This window comes from Xenopus tropicalis, chromosome 10 (assembly GCF_000004195.4).
Source record: "Xenopus tropicalis strain Nigerian chromosome 10, UCB_Xtro_10.0, whole genome shotgun sequence".
NCBI lineage: Eukaryota > Metazoa > Chordata > Amphibia > Anura > Pipidae > Xenopus > Xenopus tropicalis.
In genome coordinates, this window is record NC_030686.2 from 44,781,543 (window position 1) to 44,808,041 (window position 26,499).

At 44.1% G+C, this 26,499-nt stretch overlaps 3 protein-coding genes across 4 annotated transcripts in view; 1 reads left to right on the plus strand and 2 right to left on the minus strand.

Moving 5' to 3' along the window:
* The window catches only part of galk1 (galactokinase 1), a 15,755-nt gene extending 10,700 nt beyond the window's left edge, over positions 1 to 5,055 (minus strand). The window contains exon 1 of the mRNA XM_012952544.3: positions 4,969 to 5,055. The gene's annotated coding sequence lies outside the window, so the exon portion shown is untranslated. The remainder of the gene's footprint in view (positions 1 to 4,968) is intronic.
* Positions 5,052 to 23,576, plus strand: LOC100486003. 2 transcript variants are annotated; one of them, XM_002939975.4, is made up of 16 exons: positions 5,052 to 5,267; positions 8,077 to 8,187; positions 10,400 to 10,475; positions 12,015 to 12,171; positions 12,303 to 12,348; positions 14,480 to 14,538; positions 15,125 to 15,160; positions 15,297 to 15,349; positions 17,701 to 17,833; positions 17,974 to 18,170; positions 18,247 to 18,292; positions 18,412 to 18,477; positions 19,224 to 19,283; positions 19,656 to 19,738; positions 20,089 to 20,183; positions 22,383 to 23,576. In XM_002939975.4, the coding sequence occupies exons 1-16, from the start codon at positions 5,231 to 5,233 to the stop codon at positions 22,415 to 22,417; spliced, it is 1,290 nt and encodes a 429-aa protein (XP_002940021.2). In that variant the 5' UTR covers positions 5,052 to 5,230; the 3' UTR covers positions 22,418 to 23,576. The 2 variants fall into 2 exon arrangements, with proteins under 2 accessions (XP_002940021.2, XP_017953362.1); XM_018097873.2 differs by lacking the exons at positions 19,656 to 19,738; positions 22,383 to 23,576 and having other exon boundaries at positions 20,089 to 20,174.
* On the minus strand, positions 22,606 to 26,167 carry h3-3b (H3.3 histone B). Its single transcript, XM_004918459.2, has 4 exons — positions 26,039 to 26,167; positions 25,020 to 25,156; positions 24,785 to 24,938; positions 22,606 to 23,925 (listed from the first exon to the last, which is right to left on the minus strand). Exons 2-4 carry the CDS (start codon positions 25,145 to 25,147, stop codon positions 23,797 to 23,799), a joined length of 411 nt encoding a protein of 136 aa, XP_004918516.1. The 5' UTR covers positions 25,148 to 25,156; positions 26,039 to 26,167; the 3' UTR covers positions 22,606 to 23,796.
* Positions 26,168 to 26,499: the final 332 nt, after the last annotated feature.

Genomic DNA, 26,499 nt, shown 5'->3' on the forward strand with positions numbered 1-26,499 from the left:
ACACTATACTTGTACCTCAGCCATTACACTATACTTGTACCTCAGCCATTACACTATACTTGTACCTCAGCCATTACACTATACTTGTACCCCAGCCATTACACTATACTTGTACCCCAGCCATTACACTATACTTGTACCCCAGCCATTACACTATACTTGTACCTCAGCCATTACACTATACTTGTACCTCAGCCATTACACTATACTTGTACCCCAGCCATTACACTATCCTTGTACCCCAGCCATTACACTATCCTTGTACCTCAGCCATTACACTATACTTGTACCCCAGCCATTACACTATCCTTGTACCTCAGCCATTACACTATACTTGTACCTCAGCCATTACACTATCCTTGTACCTCAGCCATTACACTATACTTGTACCCCAGCCATTACACTATCCTTGTACCTCAGCCATTACACTATACTTGTACCTCAGCCATTACACTATCCTTGTACCTCAGCCATTACACTATACTTGTACCCCAGCCATTACACTATACTTGTACCTCAGCCATTACACTATCCTTGTACCTCAGCCATTACACTATACTTGTACCCCAGCCATTACACTATACTTGTACCCCAGCCATTACACTATACTTGTACCTCAGCCATTACACTATACTTGTAGTTCAGCCATTACACTATACTTGTACCTCAGCCATTACACTATACTTGTACCTCAGCCATTACACTATACTTGTACCTCAGCCATTACACTATACTTGTACCTCAGCCATTACACTATACTTGTACCTCAGCCATTACACTATACTTGTACCTCAGCCATTACACTATACTTGTACCTCAGCCATTACACTATACTTGTACCCCAGCCATTACACTATCCTTGTACCTCAGCCATTACACTATACTTGTACGGTTGGAGCACTGTAGAACATTAAGAGAGCCCAGCATTAAAGGAACCAGTGGCTCAGTGCCACCCTGAGGGTAGTACAGATCCCAGGCTACATCTGGCAGTGTGATCTAAGCATTTCATAATAATAATATATAATTCAGTGACCCCAATATTTTATAACAGGGTGATTTGCCCCATCATTTTATAACATAGTGACCCAGTATTTCAGGATGCAATGCCCCATTATTTTATATTCAGGATGCAATGACCCATTATTTTATGACACAATGACCCAGCAACACATGATAATGACCCCATTCCATGACACATTACACTATCCTTGTACCTCAGCCATTACACTATACTTGTACCCCAGCCATTACACTATCCTTGTACCTCAGCCATTACACTATACTTGTACCCCAGCCATTACACTATACTTGTACCTCAGCCATTACACTATACTTGTACCTCAGCCATTACACTATACTTGTACCTCAGCCATTACACTGTACTTGTACCCCAGCCATTACACTATACTTGTACCTCAGCCATTACACTATACTTGTACCTCAGCCATTACACTATACTTGTACCCCAGCCATTACACTGTACTTGTACCCCAGCCATTACACTGTACTTGTACCCCAGCCATTACACTATACTTGTACCCCAGCCATTACACTATACTTGTACCCCAGCCATTACACTATACTTGTACCTCAGCCATTACACTATACTTGTACCCCAGCCATTACACTATACTTGTACCCCAGCCATTACACTATACTTGTACCCCAGCCATTACACTATACTTGTACCTCAGCCATTACACTATCCTTGTACCTCAGCCATTACACTATACTTGTACCCCAGCCATTACACTATACTTGTACCTCAGCCATTACACTATCCTTGTACCTCAGCCATTACACTATCCTTGTACCTCAGCCATTACACTATACTTGTACCCCAGCCATTACACTATCCTTGTACCTCAGCCATTACACTATACTTGTACCCCAGCCATTACACTATCCTTGTACCTCAGCCATTACACTATACTTGTACCTCAGCCATTACACTATACTTGTACCCCAGCCATTACACTATACTTGTACCCCAGCCATTACACTATACTTGTACCCCAGCCATTACACTATACTTGTACCTCAGCCATTACACTATACTTGTACCCCAGCCATTACACTATACTTGTACCCCAGCCATTACACTATCCTTGTACCCCAGCCATTACACTATCCTTGTACCTCAGCCATTACACTATACTTGTACCCCAGCCATTACACTATCCTTGTACCTCAGCCATTACACTATACTTGTACCTCAGCCATTACACTATCCTTGTACCTCAGCCATTACACTATACTTGTACCTCAGCCATTACACTATCCTTGTACCTCAGCCATTACACTATCCTTGTACCTCAGCCATTACACTATACTTGTACCTCAGCCATTACACTATCCTTGTACCTCAGCCATTACACTATACTTGTACCTCAGCCATTACACTATCCTTGTACCTCAGCCATTACACTATACTTGTACCCCAGCCATTACACTATACTTGTACCCCAGCCATTACACTATACTTGTACCTCAGCCATTACACTATACTTGTAGTTCAGCCATTACACTATACTTGTACCTCAGCCATTACACTATACTTGTACCCCAGCCATTACACTATACTTGTACCCCAGCCATTACACTATACTTGTACCTCAGCCATTACACTATACTTGTACCTCAGCCATTACACTATCCTTGTACCTCAGCCATTACACTATACTTGTACCCCAGCCATTACACTATCCTTGTACCTCAGCCATTACACTATACTTGTACCTCAGCCATTACACTATACTTGTACCTCAGCCATTACACTATACTTGTACCTCAGCCATTACACTATACTTGTACCTCAGCCATTACACTATACTTGTACCCCAGCCATTACACTATCCTTGTACCTCAGCCATTACACTATACTTGTACGGTTGGAGCACTGTAGAACATTAAGAGAGCCCAGCATTAAAGGAACCAGTGGCTCAGTGCCACCCTGAGGGTAGTACAGATCCCAGGCTACATCTGGCAGTGTGATCTAAGCATTTCATAATAATAATATATAATTCAGTGACCCCAATATTTTATAACAGGGTGATTTGCCCCATCATTTTATAACATAGTGACCCAGTATTTCAGGATGCAATGCCCCATTATTTTATATTCAGGATGCAATGACCCATTATTTTATGACACAATGACCCAGCAACACATGATAATGACCCCATTCCATGACACATTACACTATCCTTGTACCTCAGCCATTACACTGTACTTGTACCTCAGCCATTACACTATACTTGTACCTCAGCCATTACACTATACTTGTACCTCAGCCATTACACTATACTTGTACCCCAGCCATTACACTATCCTTGTACCTCAGCCATTACACTATCCTTGTACCTCAGCCATTACACTATACTTGTACCTCAGCCATTACACTATACTTGTACTTCAGCCATTACACTATACTTGTACCTCAGCCATTACACTATACTTGTACCTCAGCCATTACACTATACTTGTACCTCAGCCCATTACACTATACTTGTACCTCAGCCATTACACTATACTTGTACCTCAGCCATTACACTATACTTGTACCCCAGCCATTACACTATACTTGTACCTCAGCCATTACACTATACTTGTACCTCAGCCATTACACTATACTTGTACTTCAGCCATTACACTATACTTGTACCTCAGCCATTACACTATCCTTGTACCTCAGCCATTACACTATCCTTGTACCTCAGCCATTACACTATACTTGTACCTCAGCCATTACACTATACTTGTACCTCAGCCATTACACTATACTTGTACCTCAGCCATTACACTATACTTGTACCTCAGCCATTACACTATACTTGTACCTCAGCCATTACACTATACTTGTACCCCAGCCATTACACTATACTTGTACCTCAGCCATTACACTATACTTGTACCTCAGCCATTACACTATACTTGTACCTCAGCCATTACACTATACTTGTACCTCAGCCATTACACTATACTTGTACCTCAGCCATTACACTATACTTGTACCTCAGCCATTACACTATACTTGTACCTCAGCCATTACACTATACTTGTACCCCAGCCATTACACTATACTTGTACCTCAGCCATTACACTATACTTGTACCTCAGCCATTACACTATCCTTGTACCTCAGCCATTACACTATCCTTGTACCTCAGCCATTACACTATACTTGTACCTCAGCCATTACACTATCCTTGTACCTCAGCCATTACACTATACTTGTACCTCAGCCATTACACTATACTTGTACCTCAGCCATTACACTATACTTGTACCTCAGCCATTACACTATACTTGTACCTCAGCCATTACACTATACTTGTACCTCAGCCATTACACTATACTTGTACCTCAGCCATTACACTATACTTGTACCCCAGCCATTACACTATACTTGTACCTCAGCCATTACACTATACTTGTACCCCAGCCATTACACTATACTTGTACCTCAGCCATTACACTATCCTTGTACCCCAGCCATTACACTATACTTGTACCTCAGCCATTACACTATACTTGTACCTCAGCCATTACACTATACTTGTACCTCAGCCATTACACTATACTTGTACCTCAGCCATTACACTATACTTGTACCTCAGCCATTACACACTATACTTGTAGTTCAGCTATTGCACTGTGTATCAGGTAGAACACTATAGCTGTTCCTTTGCCAGTATACACGGCATTTCTGTGCCTCAGTTCCCTGTATTCAGTATTTGGTGCCCCAACCCCTCAGCCAGCTGCTGGTATCTGTGTGCCTCCCATTCCCCAGGGGTATCCCTGGGGCTAAGCCATTGTGGTTGCGGTTCTCACGGTGTTTTACAGCCCGCCCAGTACAGGGCAGTGTGTCAGTAGCCGTCTGTCATTGCTCAGGTAAGTGAGCCTGTACTTAAAGGTAACACCCCTTCCCCATGCAGTGGGCCGCTCCGCTCCCCTACACAGACACACCTCAGCCCGGATCACATTCTTCCACTCAGCTCAGAGCGAACCATCTCTCCCGGGACGCGGGGGTGGCAGGGTTGCGCCCGAGTTGCCCCATTCGTATCTCCGGGTCTCTGGGGGTGCAGTTGGGGATCTTGCTGGGATCAGTTCATTAATGCCGTGCTCAGTCCGCTGATCTGCTACTGACTCTCCCCGCCCACAGATCCTGCTTACCCCAGCGCGTCAGGCGGTGCATCCCAGTTGCTTTCCGAACCAACAGACAGGCAGCATGTCAGGGAAGGAGCCTCTCCTGGGAACGCTCAAAGGTGAGCCTGGGCCAAACCAATAGGGGCTAGCGGGCTCTTCTAGAACTCCGTTATGGGCTTATAATTAGGGAGAGGGTGGGGTACCTTACAAAGTAGATTGGTATATACCCCAGGTGGTACCACCCAGAGAGGGGACTGGTATATACCCCAGGTGGTACCACCCAGAGAGGGGACTGGTATATACCCCAGGTGGTACCACCCAGAGAGGGGACTGGTATATACCCCAGGTGGTACCACCCAGAGAGGGGACTGGTATATACCCCAGGTGGTACCACCCAGAGAGGAGAGTGGTATATACCCCAGGTGGTACCACCCAGAGAGGGGACTGGTATATACCCCAGGTGGTACTATCCAGAGAGGGGACTGGTATATACCCCAGGTGGTACCACCCAGAGAGGGGACTGGTATATACCCCAGGTGGTACCACCCAGAGAGGGGACTGGTATATACCCCAGGTGGTACCACCCAGAGAGGGGACTGGTATATACCCCAGGTGGTACCACCCAGAGAGGGGACTGGTATATACCCCAGGTGGTACCACCCAGAGAGGAGAGTGGTATATACCCCAGGTGGTACCACCCAGAGAGGGGACTGGTATATACCCCAGGTGGTACTATCCAGAGAGGGGACTGGTATATACCCCAGGTGGTACCACCCAGAGAGGAGAGTGGTATATACCCCAGGTGGTACCACCCAGAGAGGAGAGTGGTATATACCCCAGGTGGTACCACCCAGAGAGGGGACTGGTATATACCCCAGGTGGTACCATCCAGAGAGGAGAGTGGTATATACCCCAGGTGGTACCACCCAGAGAGGGGACTGGTATATACCCCAGGTGGTACCACCCAGAGAGGAGAGTGGTATATACCCCAGGTGGTACCACCCAGAGAGGGGACTGGTATATACCCCAGGTGGTACCACCCAGAGAGGGGATTGGTATATACCCCAGGTGGTACCACCCAGAGAGGGGACTGGTATATACCCCAGGTGGTACCACCCAGAGAGGGGACTGGTATATACCCCAGGTGGTACCACCCAGAGAGGGGACTGGTATATACCCCAGGTGGTACTATCCAGAGAGGGGACTGGTATATACCCCAGGTGGTACCACCCAGAGAGGGGACTGGTATATACCCCAGGTGGTACCACCCAGAGAGGGGACTGGTATACACCCCAGGTGGTACCACCCAGAGAGGGGACTGGTATATACCCCAGGTGGTACCACCCAGAGAGGGGACTGGTATATACTCCAGGTGGTACCACCCAGAGAGGGGACTGGTATATACCCCAGGTGGTACCACCCAGAGAGGGGACTGGTATATACCCCAGGTGGTACCATCCAGAGAGGAGAGTGGTATATACCCCAGGTGGTACCACCCAGAGAGGGGACTGGTATATACCCCAGGTGGTACCACCCAGAGAGGAGAGTGGTATATACCCCAGGTGGTACCACCCAGAGAGGGGACTGGTATATACCCCAGGTGGTACCACCCAGAGAGGGGATTGGTATATACCCCAGGTGGTACCACCCAGAGAGGGGACTGGTATATACCCCAGGTGGTACCACCCAGAGAGGGGACTGGTATATACCCCAGGTGGTACTATCCAGAGAGGAGAGTGGTATATACCCCAGGTGGTACCACCCAGAGAGGGGACTGGTATATACCCCAGGTGGTACCACCCAGAGAGGAGAGTGGTATATACCCAAGGTGGTACCACCCAGAGAGGAGAGTGGTATATACCCCAGGTGGTACCACCCAGAGAGGGGACTGGTATATACCCCAGGTGGTACTATCCAGAGAGGGAACTGGTATATACCCCAGGTGGTACCACCCAAAGAGGGGACTGGTATATACCCCAGGTGGTACTATCCAGAGAGGGGACTGGTATATACCCCAGGTGGTACCACCCAGAGAGGAGAGTGGTATATACCCCAGGTGGTACCACCCAGAGAGGAGAGTGGTATATACCCCAGGTGGTACCACCCAGAGAGGGGACTGGTATATACCCCAGGTGGTACTATCCAGAGAGAAGACTGGTATACACCCCAGGTGGTGCCATTCAGAGAGGAGACTGGTATATACCCCAGGTGGTGCCATTCAGAGAGGAGACTGGTATATACCCCAGGTGGTACTATCCAGAGAGAAGACTGGTATACACCCCAGGTGGTGCCATTCAGAGAGGAGACTAGTATGTATCCCAGGTGGTACAATCTAGAAAGGAGACTGGTATACATGCCAAGAGGTACCAGCTAAAGAGGGAATTTCACTGAATATTTTGCAGACAAACATTTAAATTTTGGGCCTACTGGGCCCTCTAAGCTGGGACCCCTCACCTTAATATTTGCAGTGTCGGCTGTTCTGCTAGTTACACCCCTGAGTAGGCTTTCATTAGTACATAGCTGAAAGCTAACTGGCTTGTGTGAGCCGACACTGTAAAGCCACACCTATGTTTAAAACATAAAAGTCAACCAGTTATTTTCATTTGAAAACAATCCTCCGAACCACTGAAATGGTGCAATCAAGGGACTTGTATAGACCACCAGGTAGGAATTGGCCCAGAAAGGGCACAGCAGGTGGGATTTAGACTGACTAGCATACCCCTTATATATATATATATATATATATATATATATATATATACACAAAGCTGGGCGATGTTGGAACCAGTAGAGATAAGGATAATATTCAGTGTTCCCCTGTAGACAAGCCCCTCGTTCTGCTGTGTGCCCACTGCCTATCAGTTGTCTGTGCTGCTCCTGAATGGAATCTGATGCATTGTTCTGTATGACAACTGCCTTCTGTTCTAGCTTGCGTCCTGAGTCTGCACGGAGCCGGCTCTGAGCCAATCACTGATGACAGCCCCCATGTGACCCCTCTGTGTGACATCTTGGAAATGATACTGCGCAAAGGACTGAAGAGTAAGTGACTATGGCCTTAGCCTACCACACTCAGACACACGGGTAAACAAACACTTAATAGGTTTCTCACTCCTTTCCAGGAATAATTTCCTACACAGCTTTGTGCATACATTTGTCATGCACACACTGCCATTACCCTGTAGAGCTTGCAGTCTGTTGTCCAATGAGCAAGAAGAATACAGGTCTTGCTGACAGACAAAAGGAATTCATTTAAAAATCATACCCAGGCCTCCCTAAATGAGAGTTTAGTAACATAAACTTTAGACAAATGTTAAGGCCATTTCATAAGCTGCTGTACAACGTCAGCGGTACAGCAACACCTGTGTGTATCTCTCTGTGCTGAGTTCCTATACTGACACCCATGTTGATAATAAACGCTTGTACATGTGTATGTACCAGTTGTTGCCCTTGTGTGCGCTGGCATTGTGCTGGACTTGGAAAATAGATGTCAAAAAGCTGCTATAACTCTAGGCAGGGCTGCCATCAATAATCCTGGTGCCCTATACTACTAAGTTATCAGGGATGGGCCCCAATAGTAGTCACCTCTGCTAACTAGGTAGTGGGCCCTGCCAACAAGTAACATGTCCAATGAAAAAAAAGCCCCTTGCATGCACAGGTACACCCCTTATCCACCCTGATCACTACCAGATTCTACCAAAACCCACCTATGACAACTCATGTCCCCCTACTCCACCAAAAGCTCATTACCTGCTAAACACACCTCTCCATCTTGGGCCACTCCTCACAGGAAACACTGTCTATAGGTAATGTTCCCTTTTGCCCTAAAGCATCCAGCCACTCCTTAGCGCTAGAAATATATACACATACGTACATATCTATAGAGCACATTTGTTGGTTACAGGGGTTTAGTCCAACACTGTGACGTAATTCCATACTAAATAACTCAGTATGACAGATGAGCTTTCCAAGAAGGTGGGGTGGTGAAAGTACAGGTATGGCATCTGTTATCCAGAAACCCATTATCCAGAAAACTCAGAATTACAGGAAGGTCATCTTCCATAGTTTTTATTTTAATCAAATAATTCAGTGTTTTACAAATTATTTCCTTTTTCTCTGTAATAATAAAACTGTACCTTGTACTTAATCCTTATTGGTGGCAAAACAATCCTACTGGGTTTATTTACATTTTTTAGCAGACTTAAAGTATAGAGATCCAAATTACAGAAAGACCCTTATCCGGAAAACACCAGGTCCTGAGCTTTCTGTATACGTGTACATTACATTTTAAAAGTGTGACATATTTCACATTTGCTTATAGGTATAAAACTAATATTATACCATTCACTGACCTGTAGGTAATCACAAAAAAATTGCATTATGAATTTGGGGTTATGGTATAAGTCTGAAAATCTACTGTAAATAATAATAAGGGTATTAGAAGTCACTGAGGGGTTCTGTGACCATATAAAGGCACAAGGCTGCAGGCTGAGTTATACAGGGAACTCTGAGTATCACTCATGTATTATAAGGGATAATGTACCCCCTACTGTAAGTGATAAGGATATTAGCAGTCACTGAGGGGCTCTGTGCCCATATAAAGGCACAAGGCTGCAGGCTGAGTTATACAGGGAACTCTGAGTATCACTCATGTATTATAAGGGATAATGTACCCCCTACTGTAAATGATAAGGATATTAGCAGTCACTGAGGGGTTCTGTGCCCATATAAAGGCACAAGGCTGCAGGCTGAGTTATACAGGGAACTCTGAGTATCACTCATGTATTATAAGGGATAATGTACCCCCTACTGTAAATGATAAGGATATTAGCAGTCACTGAGGGGTTCTGTGACCATATAAAGGCACAAGGCTGCAGGCTGAGTTATACAGGGAACTCTGAGTATCACTCATGTATTATAAGGGATAATGTACCCCCTACTGTAAATGATAAGGATATTAGTAGTCACTGAGGGGTTCTGTGCCCATATAAAGGCACAAGGCTGCAGGCTGAGTTATACAGGGAACTCTGAGTATCACTCATGTATTATAAGGGATAATGTACCCCCTACTGTAAATGATAAGGATATTAGTAGTCACTGAGGGGTTCTGTGCCCATATAAAGGCACAAGGCTGCAGGCTGAGTTATACAGGGAACTCCTGAGTATCAAACATGAAAAAAGCAATATAAAATAAATATACAAACTCCAATACATATGCATTTCTTATGGTATACTAATCTCTTCTGTTCTTTAGGTGGAGTTCTAGGGTTGAAGAGAAGGGATTATTGGGACTGGATAGAGGAGATGCCTCAGCATGATACCTGTGGAAGGTAAGGGAGAATGAAGGTGTTTGTGGGAGTAGGCATAGTAAAGGATGCACAACCAAAATCACTTTAGTGGCTATACAGCATATAGCTATAGCTATATATCACTTCTATACAATTGCATGGGTGTAGGAAGCACCAAAGATTCCAGAAATGTATTTCCAGTTCAGCCATTCCCCCTCCAGGCACATCTGCAGGATTTTAGGATATTTTTGCTAGAAAAACAGGTAAGGCAGTTAGTTTGAATGAACTCATGCTTGGCATGGGATTAATGAGGATTCAATAAATACCTGGGCTGTTAGTGGTGCCTTGAGGCTAACCATTCCCACTGCTCAGTCCGTGTTCCTTTCTGTTACTGCTGCTAAACCAGAAAGCTCAGTATCTGTTCGGCCTGGCCAGTCAGTCGGATACTGTACAGCTCTGGTAGCGCCTACTAAAAGGTACAATGAGTGGCAGAGTGACAGATGCAATTACATGAACTGGTTCCTATAAGGTAAAGGATTCATATCCAAAGATATTCATGATCGTTCACTTTCTCCAAATTAAATTAACCCTAGCATGTTGTATGAATGTAATAGGGACCATAGGAAGCAACCTGGGCAGGGACTGAGGGAATGTCAGTGTTAGGCACTCTGTAAAGCACTGCCTGTTGGTGCTGTATAAATAAAGGGGTATAGACAAGGCTTTCCTGGCACTCATCCCATTCCCATGGCTGAGCAGAGCATTTTGCTTGCATGCTATGCTGAGGGTGGCAGCGGTGCAAAGATCTGATAGGTTCTGGTTCCCCAGCTATAAGGAGTGAATACATAGCACGTCCAAGGACTTTGGAAAACGAGTTAGATGAGTTGGAGGCTAAAACGACAGCACTGAGCTGTATTTGGCAAATGCAATTCCTAAATAACATAATGATGAATCAGTATCACTTTGTCTTTCTGAGGGTTGTGGGGTGAGATCATGGAACACACATCTTGCATTTAGCCATACACCCCCCGCCATATATTCTATGGTTACGATTATACAACCTGTTGAAGGGGTGGCTCACCTTTAAACTTTTAGTATGTTGTAGAACGCTCAATTCTAAGCAACTATTCAGTTGGTCTTCATCATTTATTTTGTACAGTTTTTGGATTATTTGCCTTCTTCAGACTCTTTCCAGGCACTGACCCCGGCAGCCAAAAAAACTATTGCTCTATGAAGCTACCATTTTATTGTTATTGTTACTTTTTTTTACTTCTCTTTCTGTTCAGACCCACTCCTGTTCATATTCCTCTCATTGCATCTCTTGCTAATCAAGTCCCTGGTTGCTAAGGTAATTTAGATCTTAGTAACCAGATAACAGCTAAAATTCCAAATTGGAGAGTTGCTGAATAGTAAAATAATAAAACTCTCTTGTAGTATTAAGTTAAGATGAACAACCCCTTTAATTCCTCAATATTGCCTTGCGGGCATGAATTAGTTTGCTTATTCAGTGGTTGGGCGGGTCCGTGTTCGTTGACGTTCTTCCGAATCTCGTGAATTATAGTGTGCTCCATTTCCATCTTACAGACTCTCACATCTGTCTGTCATGATAGAGAAGACAGGGGCTTGTCCTAAATTGTTGACAGCGCAAGGCCGAGGCCGGTACTTCCTGCGTTTAGCTCTCAACAGAAAATATGTGGCAGCAACAGTCCAACACCTCCTACACACAAGGAGACTGCTGGAGGTAGGTATTTTGCTGTTGTAATGTATGTAAGTTGGAGAAATTAGCAAATCCTCTCCCAGACAGAGGCAGTCACATGGAGACAGCTATTAGATAGACACTGTACTAACCTCTCTCTTTTTTGTGTTTTGCAGTGGTATGATCCCCTAATTTCAGTTCTGGGAAACGAGGAATATTTAGGTAATAACCATTTGTACATATGGCTGTAACTGATGAATACTGACAGGGTCGGACTGGGGGGTGAAGGGGCCCTGCAGGTGCCTCCTCCAGCCATGTCCCCTAATTCCCTCCTCCCCCCCTTGCAGGGGCCCCCCTGACCCCCCTCGCAGGGCCCCTCACCCGACGCGCGTAATGTAACGCGTCGGGGCAGGAGCGGTCGGGCAGGGGGAGCGCAGGTAAGGGTCGGGTCTGGGCTGCCGGGGCCCACCGGGATTTGTCCCGGCGGCCCAGTGCGACCCTGAATACTGATATTTGAATCATGTTTGAATTTGATATAGATATAGTTATTTCACAGTTGGCTAGTTGCTAGGGTTACTGACCTTGGTAACTAAAAGAAGAGGTTTGAAGAGTATTAAAATGAAGCTGAATGCGATCACATTACCAATCATGCAGCGGTTTTGAAATGGGGACGTGAAGGTTCTAAGCAGTTAATTCTGCATCCTTAAAGATATATGATATATGCTTCTTCATTTGAATCTATACATTGCTCAAAATCAGCTTTTTTTTGTCGATTTCTTTCCCCCCTTTTACTCTTGGAATTGATTTTCTGCGTATGTGGCACAGCGGCTAAGAGCTCTCAGTGTAGTTTTCCACTGGGCACATGATGGCAGGGCATGGCATTTTTATTGCTATGAAACCTTACTGCCACCCTTGCCTTAATCAGTCGCTCCATTGCTTTTGCAAGATTTATCGTCACATTCCAGCCGCTGTTTGCTGCCACTCCCTTTGATCTCTCCCTCTCTGGCTAATCTGACAATGCAGCAGCTCACTAAAAAGGATCAGATCACAACATCCCCATCATGTATGCCTTGATTTAATGGGGAACAGTTCCCTCCATACTGCCTGACTATCTGGACATGTATGGCAAGTTATAGGGCTGTTCTGAGTGATAACTCTGAGCCTGGTCAAGCAAAAATTATCGCTACCTGGACAGAAAATTCTCTGCAGCTGCTCTTCATTTCAATAGTTTGGTGTTCAGGTGGAGGGTACTGGGAAAAAAATCTGGTTGGCCCTGCTGACCAAGACCCGATTCCCACTGGTGCTTCCCCACTGACCTCCCTCCCTCAACACATTGAAAATAAGAATAATGTACACGCTCGGGAAGGAGGTTGGGCGGGCAGTGGGGGCCATAGCGGGGATCTCTGGGGTGGCAGCCCGGTGGGCCCTGCACACCCGAGTCTGACACTGTTCAGGTGATTGGGCCGAATGATTGAACAATACATAGGTGGTTATGCACGTGTAGGCAGAAGAGGAACGTGCTTAGGGCGCAATGATGGGAGGGTGCAAGGCACATACCTTTTCTGTGTACCAACATGACTAAATTATGAGCACTTTGGTGTAAGTGCACATGATTCTGTGTAAAGGTGGCCATACACGGGCCGATTCTAGCCGCCGATATGTCTCTTAGACTGATTCGGCAGCTTATCGGCCCGTGTATGGGCACTACTGACAGGCCTGCCTGACCAACATCTGGCCTGAAATCGGGCAGATCTCGATTGGGCAGGTTTGAAAATTAGTTGGATTGGGGATCGGGGCCAAACGACGGAATTAGCCCAATATCGCCCGCACGTAGATGGGGAAAACAGGAGAAGATCTTAGCGTGTATGGCCAACTTTTAGGGACGTTCAAATGCAGGCAGCTTGTAAGCAGCATGGGATGGTATAAATATCTGCTTTTCAGTAGCACAGACACAGAAAGATCAAAGGGAGCACTATGAATGGATAAAATAAATCTTTGCAGAAGGGAACATAAATCAGAAAGGGAGTGATTCAGGCAAGAGGCTGCCAATAACACCAGGAAGCAGCAGGCCAGAAACAAACAATAGCTGCCTGGCGAGCTGGAGAGGGAAAAAATTTATTTTATTAAAAAAGTCTTTTATGCTACACAAGTCCGATACTGGTGAATAGAGCAGTATTTTGGGTTTTCTCAATATCATTTAAGATACCTTTCAGTTTTGGGTTAGAAGAGGCATAACAGAGCTTCTAATAATCGTCTAATAAAAAATGCCCTTTTTTAATTAAGTTCCCATCACCGCCGTTCTGTCCGCTCACTGTGATCCGCCTCCCTGTAAGATATGTGTTTTCTCCCCCAGAGCCGTTCCTATCCATGCTGCTGGTGGTATCACAGAGTCATTTTGCCTTGGATCTCCAGGTATGTCAGTACTATCATTAGCGATGCACCGAATCCAGGATTCGGATTGGGATTTGGCCAAGATTCAGCCTTTTTCAGCAGGATTCGGATTCAGGCAAATCCATGCCTCTGGCCGAACTGAATCCAAATCCTCGTGACTTTTTGTCACATAAACATGGAAGCTGAACATTTTTCAACACGTACGGTTCTCTTTAGTCCTTACTTATCTCAAATTTGGTTCAGTATTTACGAAGAAATACTTGGTTGTTCCCATTCATATATATATGGTTGCCTTGAGAAAGGTCCCGATGGGGACCGAAACGTAACGTTGGCTGTTCATGTGTTTTTAATACACAATTGATTGTTTTTGGAATATAACTCGGAGTTTCTGGTCTTTTTTGTATATTTAAATCATTTACCTTGCACCCGAGCTAAGAGGTGAAGAAGAGTGCCACCCTGGGTTCGCTATATATATATATATATATATATATATATAAATGGCCACAATAATTCTGGAATTATGGGGGGAAAACACTGCATTGCTAAAATGCTAAATAATAATGTTTCTGAGTTACAAACGATTTTTGCCTTTTTTTGTTTTCTTTAGAACTCAAGTTTTCTAGACGAAAGCTGGTTGTTGCCGGTAATTTATATTCTTTTTATTCAGTATGCGGTACGTGCACAACAGTACAGTGCTGCTATTTACTTTATACCGATGGGGGAAACTATTATCTGCTGCTGGAGAGTGCAAGATGTTGTAATTTATTGTGACTTCTTAGGTGTGTGCGTTGTATCAGACTGTCCCATGCCGGGAGCTGGGGATGGTGCTCAGGTAAGCAACCAAAAATCTATTTTGCTAATGGCTTCTTGTCCATACACTGATCACTAAACACCCAATTGCTTCTTTTTTTGTCTTTGTTTTTTAAAAGGTATGATGCCATAATTTTTTAATAATCTACCTATCTGATGCCATCACTCGCTATCAACCTCTCAGTACGATGCCAACATTTCTTAGAAACTGATGATATATCCAGAAGCTAGTAAACCATATTACATTATTACTAACTACCCACTGTCTGTATAATATTGGAATTTCCTGGAAACTTTTCACCTGTCTATAAGATGTCATTTCTAACCAGTAGCTTGCCTATACTGTGTAACAGGGGCAATGAATAGGGATTGTGCTGAACATATTTTTGCCTATTATTTCAATCACAAAAAAATCTTTTTTTTTGTTATTTTTTGAGCTAAACAAGACAAACAGGGAATTTGAAGCTACTCTATGTTTGGTCCTTGTGAGGTAGATTCCAGTGTATTCCCATATATGCCATCTAGTAAAATAGTCATGACAAAGGGTGGAGTTTCTATACTGTTAATCTAAATATCTCCCTCGCAAGGACCAAACTTGGAGTTGCTTCAGTTTCCAAACTTGGAGTTGCTTCAGTTTCCAAACTTGGAGTTGCTTCAGTTTCCAAGCTTGGAGTTGCTTCAGTTTCCAAACTTGGAGTTGCTTCAGTTGCCAAACTTGGAGTTGCTTCAGTTGCCAAACTTGGAGTTGCTTCAGTTGCCAAACTTGGAATTGCTTCAGTTTCCAAGCTTGGAATTGCTTCAGTTTCCAAGCTTGGAGCTGCTTCAGTTTCCAAGCTTGGAGCTGCTTCAGTTTCCAAGCTTGGAGTTGCTTCAGTTGCCAAACTTGGAGTTGCTTCAGTTGCCAAACTTGGAGTTGCTTCAGTTGCCAAGCTTGGAATTGCTTCAGTTTCCAAGCTTGGAGCTGCTTCAGTTTCCAAGCTTGGAGCTGCTTCAGTTTCCAAGCTTGGCGTTCCTTCAGTTGCCAAACTTGGCGTTGCTTCAGTTGCCAAACTTGGCGTTGCTTCAGTTGCCAAACTTGGCGTTGCTTCAGTTGCCAAACTTGGCGTTGCTTCAGTTGCCAAACTTGGCGTTGCTTCAGTTGCCAAACTTGGCGTTGCTTAGCTCAAGGAATATGAAAAGCCATAGATGTTTTCTGATAAAAACAGTGGGAAAAGTATGTTCAGCACAAGCCCTATTCGTTGGACTCATGTTGAATAATGGTAGAAACTCCCCTTAAAATACGTAAAGCCCCCCAAAACTGAATGTAAAAATCTAAGCACATAAAATAGTTTTTATGTTACACTTGTTTAAACCTTTTAGAACATGTTGGCATCATCAAAATTGTGTGGCTTCATCAATTAATAGCTATGTGTCTGTACCATGTCAACGTGTGTTGAACTGATGATATAATTAGAACTGACTCGCCTTTCTGTATGGAGTCGTGAGTTGCTCCCTACTTGTCAATTTGTCTTGGTTATCAATATCACAAATAAGCAGTTTGTGCCTTAACAACAGCCTTTCTACTGCGCATCTCCTTCTTAAAAAGGTGTTTGCCAGCTTTCCAGCCCCTTTTCTGTTAGAGATCCTCAGGGCCTGTTAATTTGCCATCAGAGACGGCAAAACTGGCATACAGGTAAGAACACCGACTTGGTAAAAGACTGCATAGGTTGACTCTGTGCCAGTAGAAAGGGAGTGGTGCTCTTTATAACTGGTTCTACCTCTTCTGCTAAGCTGACACATTTCTCAACAACCCCGGCAGCTCCCTAAGGGCTTTGTTTACTTAAGCGCTGGGTGTCGAACTACTCCTGCAATAAAATAAAGCATTAATCCTCACAATCACTGCTGAAGTTGAATGCTTGTAGGTGCAAAGGGTTGTCTTTTCATTTCATCTACTTTAATAGTTGCTCATGTTGCTAGGCTTCCCCTGACCTTTATAAAGGCTGTCAGTAAAGGTCCCCATACACGGGCCGATTCTAGCTGCCGATATGGGTCCCTTAGACAGATTCGGCAGCTAATCGGCCCAAGTATGGGCACTACCGACGGGCCTGCCCGACCGGTATCTGGCCTGAAATCGTCCAATTCTCAATGGGGCAGGTTAGAAAATCTATTTGGATCGGGGACCGCATTGGCTCGTTGATGCGGTCCACGGACCGACTTTTCCCATGCCCGTCATTATAATTCGATCATTGGCCCCAGGGCCAAACGATCGCATTATCCTGGATTCTCCCGATATCGCCCACCTCGGACCTTAACTTTGTAGATGATATCTCCAACTGAATGTTTAAGGTGAGGGGTTGCAGAAATGTTATCACCAGCTCTGTATGCCTTTTCCAGGTATCACGAAGGCCGAGTGTTTGTGGTAGAGTTGCTGCCGGGCAGCCAAGCAGAAGTAGACGAAATAGTGTTGTGCGGTGACATCCTAGATGAAATAAACGGTGTGTCTCTGAGATACGCGTACAATGGGCAGGTAAGGTTGCCAGCGAAGATCTCATAAAGATGGGGTTGGAAATGTGGAAATAGGAGTAATGACACTTGACTCCTGGTGTTTATCCGTGTCATCCACTGATAGAAAAACAAAATCTTGCTCTTTGCACGTCTTTTTCTCAGGCCGGCACAGTGCTAAACAGACTAAAGGGGGAGCCACTTTACTTCGGACTGATCCGTTGGCAGTGGAAGGATGGGCAGCTCTACCGTCCACTGATTCCTTACATTAAGGGCGTGCAGGAGAAGGTGCCTTCATTTCAGCTTCAGCTACAACCTAAGAACCAGGAGAGCGGGCAGGACAGGCCCCAGCAGGATGGCAGGTAGGGGTGCCTTTTAGAAGTGACAGTAGTCATGTCTGGGATCTGCTGTGACTTTGCTTTCTTATATGCCACCTAGGCTCATGTACACCCTTCAGTATCTGGGGAAGGCTGCAGTGGGGAAGGTAAGTATACACCAAGTAGGCAAGCCAAAATGAGTGACTAGCAGTAGTATACTGAGGGTCAGTCTGGTCTCTGAGGTTTCATTGTGGGTAACCTGCTGCTTTTTGCTTTTTCTTTTTAGTTTGGTGGAAAAGAGGTCCTTGATGTAGGAATCACTAAGGTGCGAGAGTTAAACTGCTCCCCAAAGGTAAGATTTATATGGAAGTGCTGGGTAAATGAGTGGATCTTAAGAGTGGCTTAATTAGCAGCCAGTGTAGATATGATAAGTTCTCTGATGCCTTATTAAAGCTGGCCATACACGATCTGATATAATCCGTTTTCTATGATTTTCGGACCACGTGTTTGGGCAGAATATTGTCCCAAAAATCAGTTGTTTAGTCATTGGGACAGGTTAGAAAATTTTGGTCGGATAAGGATATAATCTACGCATGTATTGTGTATCTGACAATATCCTTGAGGGGCCAACAATGCATTTCCAGGAAGTCACTTACATACGATTGGTGCCTGCCAACTATTTCACATTCCTCGATTTGTTGTTTTTAGGGCTTTATCTTACAATTTCAGTCTGAATGTTAGTTTTAGATCCTTGCATATAAACGTATGATTGATATACTTATCTTTGTCGGAAGAAGACTAATATCTGAAGTAGATTGTTCCAGAGGACACAAAGGCAAATTGGAGATGACTTCACATGGGTTTTTTTTTCTTAGGTAGTATTAATGTGAGCAGAAGGTTCAACCTGATTGGCAAGCGTCTATTTTTTTCAACCTAAACGACTTCATAGAATTTAGGTGGACATACGAAAGGGAACTAAATGTTTAATATCTTCCATTGGACCAATACAAAGTAAAAATTTACCCTTAAATGATACACCAATACATTCTGCAGTGTGAAGTTTTCTGACTAATGTACACCCTATATTTTTGTTCCTAGGAGGTGCTGTTTGATGTGAAAGAGACAGAAGTAAGAATACAGGACAAAAAGTCCCACAAGGTATGTAAATCTGCTATTTAGCCATATGCATCCTTCCAACATTTGAAAAATTGAAAGAGGGACAAAAAGAAATGCAGTGCTGAGTGTGGGAAAATGATTGACCACATCCCCTAAATACCACTCCCACGTTACAAAAATAGGCAGGTTATGTAAAGTAAGGGGGGATTTGGGATCTCGTTTTATGTCTTTTTACAGTTTTGCTAATGAAGGTGAAATTGCCCTTTAATATGCAAGTCTCAGTTCCCCCAAGAGACCTGTTTATCTTACAGTTACAGTTGTATCTAAGTCCCTAAAATCAGGACAGTTGGGAGGTATGCATCAGTATGCTATGGGCTATGCTGTTTATTAGCTACATTCCGTTTGGTCCAACAGGTTATGTTCCGTTATCCATATCCAGATATATCCAGTGTGGGGCGAAGAGTAGATAACAAAAAAGTCTTTGCTCTCTGTACAGCGTAAGTATGGCCGCCATTTTGTATTCTTTTCATTGGTCTAGACATCAACAGTTAAGGAATGGGATTTGGAAAGCTAAACTCAGTCAGGCTCTTCTTAACTAATAAGCTCAATCCAATTCTAAGCGAGGCTTTCCTTACCAATGAATTGGGTCCTCTGCTTATAGTGTTTAGGGTGCAGTAGGTTGGAAAACATTGAACCAAAGCAACATTGCTGTCATCTTTCACTACAAAACACTCTTGCTTTTTATGACTTAAGGCTATGCTTGGTTGGGCAATTTTGTTTTAAGCACATCAAAGTTCCAACAAACAGAACTTTTGTAGAGGTAAAACCAATTTGGTTGTTGTTTCAGTGACAAGGACTGCACAACTACCACCACTTCATTCTCATGCTTGGCGTTTGAAACAGCCAGCAATGAGGAATGTGAAGAGATCATTCGGCGCATTGGTAAGAATTTTTTTTTTCATTCTGTTCCTGTAGTATATCTACTCAAAAAAAAAAATACTACAATTTACCCAAAGCAAACAATACGGCACTTTCCACCAGTGTTTTCAGTGAATAAAGTCTAGGCCTATATGGGTAGACTACAGTTGGGCTGCTCTGAGCATTGGCCCTAGGGTCAACAATTGGATTATATAGTTGGCCTTTTGGAGACTATTGGACAAGGGCCCCATCAATGTCCCAACACACACATTGATATTAGTCTAAAATCAACAGCTTTTATCAGCCAGTATATGAGCTGCATTAGTATTTATATAGTGCCATCATTCCCTGCAGTAAGCTGGAGAACAGATTTTGCTAAATATGAAATTATTCTATGTTAACAAACTTTTATGCTGTTGAAGCTTTTGCTTTCTGTACAAAAGGCTTTGAGAATTTTAATGTACTAGGCACATTGGAGCTCATAAACAATGCGCCAATGTTTACAAAATAAAAAGTGAACATCCTATTGGAAGTTTGCTCAGTGTTTATTAATGACCCCCCCCCAGTGCATTTTTGGAGAGGGGGGGGGGTTTAGTACATGCTGTAGATCAGTGCTGTCCAACTGGCGGCCCGCGGGCCGCATGCGGCCCGCGACCCCCCTCTGTGTGGCCCCCCACCTGTCTGGCTGCTTTGATGGCTTACTCTTGTGTAAGCTTTAAATGGTATCAGTACTGTGATTAACTGCCCCCCCCCCTGCATGGTTCTCACCTCAGATTCAGGCTGTAATCCCCCTGTATTGTTTAAATATGTAATCCCCTGTGTTGTTCACACCTTTTAATCTCTGCATTGTTCACCCCCTGCAGTGTTCACACCTCAGGCTCCGGCTGTAATTGTTCCCCTGTTCACACCTCAGGAGCAGTAGAAACCCACAAATAATCCCTGCACACTACAAAAAAAAACATATACTGAGGTGGTACTGCAATTAAAAAGTTTTTTAATATATAGTTATTGTGCAGACTGTAGGAGCAGTGCCAGCATTGTGTCACTGTAGGCTGCCTGTGTGTGCCATACACACAGGCAGCATAGGGCAAGCAGAGTATGGCACACACAGGCAGGGTAGGGAAGGCAGAGTATGGCACACACAGGCCAAGTTTGGCACAAACCAGCCAAGAATGGCACACACAGTGAAAGTATGGCACACGCAGGCAGGGTAGGGAAGGCAGAGTATGGCACACACAGGCAGCATAGGGCAAGCAGAGTATGGCACACACAGGCCAAGTTTGGCACAAACCAGCCAAGAATGGCACACACAGTGAAAGTATGGCACACGCAGGCAGGGTAGGGAAGGCAGAGTATGGCACACACAGGCAGGTTAGGGAAGGCAGAGTATGGCACACACAGGCAGGGTAGGGCAGGCAGAGTAGGCAGGCAGAGTATGGCACAAACCAGCCAAGAATGGCACACACAGTGAAAGTATGGCACGCAGGCAGGGTAGGGCAGGAAGAGTATGGCACACACAGGCCAAGTATGGCACAAACCAGCCAAGAATGGCACACACAGTGAAAGTATGGCACGCAGGCAGAGTATGGCACACACAAAGGCAGGGTAGGGTAGGCAGAGTATGGCACACAAGCAGGGTAGGGCAGGCAGAGTATGGCAGGTTTTTGCTGTACTACAACCATTAATATGGGTATGGTCATGTGATAACATGGGTGTGGTTTCAAGTGGGTGCGGTTTCAAAAAGGGGAGTGGTCAAAACTGGCTTCCATTATCGGCCCTCCACCACGTAGATCGGAAAAATTCCGGCCCTCGGTACAACAGAAGTTGGACAGCACTGCTGTAGATAAACCTCTTCAAGCAAACCTCTATCTGCGCATATTGCCAACAGCAAATAAAAGTCTCAGTGGGTGGGCTCACAAGGCTAGAGAGTGTGAGCTGTAAGTGGGATAGCTAGACATCCTTAGTCATAGCACGGGAGATAGCTATAAGGTGAAGACACATGGAGCTAATAGTAGTAACTACTTGTCACAGCTACAAAAATAGACAATGCTGATCAATTGTTCCTGCGTGTGTTTTAGCAGGGGCAATTCTTAATATTGTCTATGACAGGGGATTTTCTGGTGTTTAGTAGCTCCATGTGTCTTTACCCTTAATTCAGAAGGACCATTCTGCCCATTATTGGTTATGTTAAACTTCTTCCTCTGCACTGTTCTTTTATTTCAGCTGCTGGCTTTAAGCACACCGAATGGTTTGTGTAAAGATGATCTCAGCCAGGACAGCCTTACTGCCATGATTGCACCTCAGACGATTGAATGTTATGGGCTTCCATTCCAGTGCAAGGCTTGTACAACATGGACTGGATTTGTGTAAATAAAAAAGCATATTTTTATACAAAAATCTTCTCCTGTAATAAGCCAACAAGAATCAGACACAGAATGACCCAAAATGAATGTAAAACATTTAATTTAAAACGTCAACACTACAATATATAAAATAGCTCTTGAAAATACACATTTGTGAGCTGTAGCTGCCTGGCTTACACATTATCTGCTAAGCACCCAAACACTTTCTCCCACACCATTAGGTAATTGGCAAAGGGACCACGCCGGTAGGCTTTGGTACTAGGAAGGGGAAAAGCCAAGCCATATTTACTGCTGTAATACTTATTTTACTTTGCATAGTGTAAAATATAGAAACAGTGTACATATCAACTATCTGGGGACTGATGCTGTATTGCTTGGATGAATTTAACCACCTGGCCTCAAAAGTGGGATTCTAAAAGCACCACGTTCACTTTAAAAGTGGGGGCAAGTGACTAGTTACTAGCCTATAATAGTCATGCGCCACTCTACAAAGGGTTTATTGCTCACTGTGAGCCCCACATTTCTTTGATGACATCCCATTAAGAGAGTTTGCACTAGATCAGATCATCAGCACTCTGCATAGTAAGATTTCACAACACTGCTCTACCACACACGAGGCAAGCAACAGGGCAGCTCACACTCATGAAAGAAATGCTCTGTGAGAAAATGATAAAACCCTTTTATTTTTAGCTTATTTAAGTGATGTAAAATGTTATTTAAATAGTCATGTGTATTGTTTGATCAAGTCAGCCATCTAAAAAGCACAACTGGCCATACTGCTGGTTTAGTATTTTGCACTGTGATGTCCAGCTAACAGTCCATGATTAAAACAACCAGTTTCCAACAGGAGCAATAGGGAGGAAGATCACTTTCTCCTCCGTAGGTATGAGAAAACAAAACACCATATGCAATGGTGCTCCTGTAAGGCCATATTTGATTTATAAATATGGTAGTCTAAAGGCTGGTCCTTAGCACCATTTTTTGATCCCAGCCCTCTAGTTTCACTATGCTGTTTTAAAAAGCTAGCCACATGCTGAGAAGGGGGGGGGGGGGGGGGGGGCAAATAAACAAAAATCATGTATAAACAAGCTAGGAGCACCCACCCCCTATCATCTCTCCATTTTATGAGTGACTTTGTAGTAGGAGGCATCTATTAACAGAATAAGGATTCACCCTGAGTGACAGATGGAATGGTTCTGGAGACATTATAAACAGGTCATACAAAACATTTCACAAGATTAAGTATATTACAGAATTTACTACAAGAAAGCCAACTATGCTCGCTCTCCCCGTATTCTGCGGGCAAGCTGGATATCCTTGGGCATGATGGTCACTCTCTTAGCATGGATGGCACAGAGATTGGTATCCTCAAACAAGCCAACCAAGTAAGCTTCGCTAGCCTCCTGCAAGTAAGAACAGAGTACAAGATCTTAAAAACGGGACACTATAAAAAAAAAAACAAATACATTAAAACCAAGAGGCTCTAACACACTGGTTCTCAACTCGTGGACGGGGACCCCTTCGGAAATACGCGTTTTCCGATTGTTTTAAGGGACCCTTTCACAGAGGTCACTTAAAAGGAACAGTAACATCAAAAAATTCAAGTGTATAAAAGAAATTCCAATATAATGTACTGTTGCCCTGCACTGGTACAACTGGTGTGTTTGCCTCAGAAACGCTACTATAGTTTATATAAAAAAAAATGCCGTGTAGCCCCGGGGGCAGCCATTCAAAGGAGAAAAGGCACAGGTTACATAGCAGATAACAGATAAACTTCCATTATATTCTACAGAGTTTATCTGTTATCTGCTATGTAACCTGTGCCTTTTTTCCAGCTTGAATGGCTGCCCCCGGGGCTACACAGCAGCTTATTATATAAATTATAGTAGTGTTACTGTAGCAAACACCAGTTTTACCAGTGCAGGGCAAAAGTACATTAAATTTCATTTACTTTATAAAGTTCTCATTTTTTGATGTTACTGTTCCTTTAAGAACCTTAGAAAACATATTTCCCGACAGTCTTAAGAACCAAGACACTGCTCCTCTATGGTTGGGGGGTCACCACAACATGAGGAACTGTATTAAAGGGTCACAGCATTAGGAAGGTTGAGAACCACTGCTCTAAACAGAAAAGCAGCTCTACCACCACTGAAGTAAACTTTAGCTTATTGTTAGCCTGGTATTACCTACTGTTCCTATCCGAGACTCACTCCATGAGCAACAACTCTTAAAACTATAAACCCAATGCAGAGAAATATTTACCTGCAAAGCACCAATGGCTGCACTCTGGAACCTCAGGTCAGTTTTGAAATCCTGGGCAATTTCCCTCACCAGTCGCTGGAAGGGCAGCTTGCGGATAAGGAGTTCTGTGGATTTCTGGTACCTACGGATCTCACGAAGAGCTACAGTTCCTGGCCTAAAGAAAATATATACATTAGACAACACATAGAGAGATAAAAAGGGGAGGGAGGGGGAAGTAGTAACAAGATTGACTCACCTATAACGATGTGGTTTTTTCACACCGCCAGTAGAGGGGGCACTCTTCCTGGCTGCCTTGGTGGCCAACTGCTTGCGAGGAGCCTTTCCACCAGTTGATTTACGGGCAGTCTGCTTTGTACGGGCCATGTTGCTTTACTTTAGGAACCAAAAAAACATTGGTAAGTGTTGACTGATACATCAAATCACATCAATCTTATAGATGTTAGTGCTGAATAACTTGCCGGCACTATAACACAAATGGGTCTTATAGCAGTTTAGCAAACAAGGGTAGGAAAGCCGTAGATCAGAGACAAGAAACATGGGTTTCTAGATAAACTAATGCAGGGATTTTGGGAAGATTCGGTTTAACACACAGGTTGGGTGGGTTTGGGCCAAGGTGAACCCCAGGAGTATCAAGCAGGACCCCCAGTGCTATGGCAGTTGATCTTACTTGTATAAGTCAATGGGGGGGGGGGGGGGGGGGGAGATTTGTTTATTAATAGTGTAAAATTTACTACTATCTATAGAGCCATACCTACCACTGAAAAACAGCAGCACTAACAAGGGCATGTAATCTAACAATGGTATATAAACTAATACATTCTGGCTGTTAGTCCCCTGTGCCATTCTCACATACAAAAGACTCTGTATTATATATAAGAGGAGCATATGCCCCCAGTGATGTGTTTAGCTTCCCTATACACCTAAATACCACAACACTGTAACTTAAAGAAAACCAATGTTATTTATTTAAAAACAACAAGTTCCTCTACAAAGTGAGCCATTAATAGGCAGCCATGACACCATTAACCCTGTGTTACGTGGGTAGAGACAGCCAAACTCCGCCGTATGTAACGCTCAGAACTACCACGTGGTACAGAGCAGCCAATAATCAGGCAGATACGACACGCACTACCGAGAGGGTAAATCCGACCATAACCAACATAAACGATCAACGCGATGAGTAGAAAATGTAAAAAGCGATAATCCTTAAGGCACAACGACTATGGCGCATTGAACACAAAGCCACCAACTCACCTCCGGCTTTTAGAGAAACACACCGCAACCTACTCTCTTCAAACTCCAAGTACCGTTTGTGTCTTCCTCCTCAGAGTCTCTTCTCTTTTATACCCGGCCAGCGCGCTGCGTCTTACGTCACCAGCCCATAACACCTCTGCCTAGAGACGTTCTTTCCGATTGGCTTTACACCTTACGGAGTTTACGTCATACTCTACGCCTCTTCAATTAACCCTCCCCGACCTCGATAGTGATTGGCGCAAATTGCGGACATTTCATTGGTCCTTAAAGACAGGCTCTCATTGGTTCTCTGTTAAAAAACGAAACGGACCAATGGCAAAAGCGCCCATTCTCTCAACTCTCATTGGCTGAATTCAGGACTGTTTGTATCCTGCTCTTGCGCTAAGCTCGAAGATGGATTATTTGACTGAGAGTTTTGCCTGCCAGTTAATGATTACAGTTTTATGTCATATGAAGTTGTG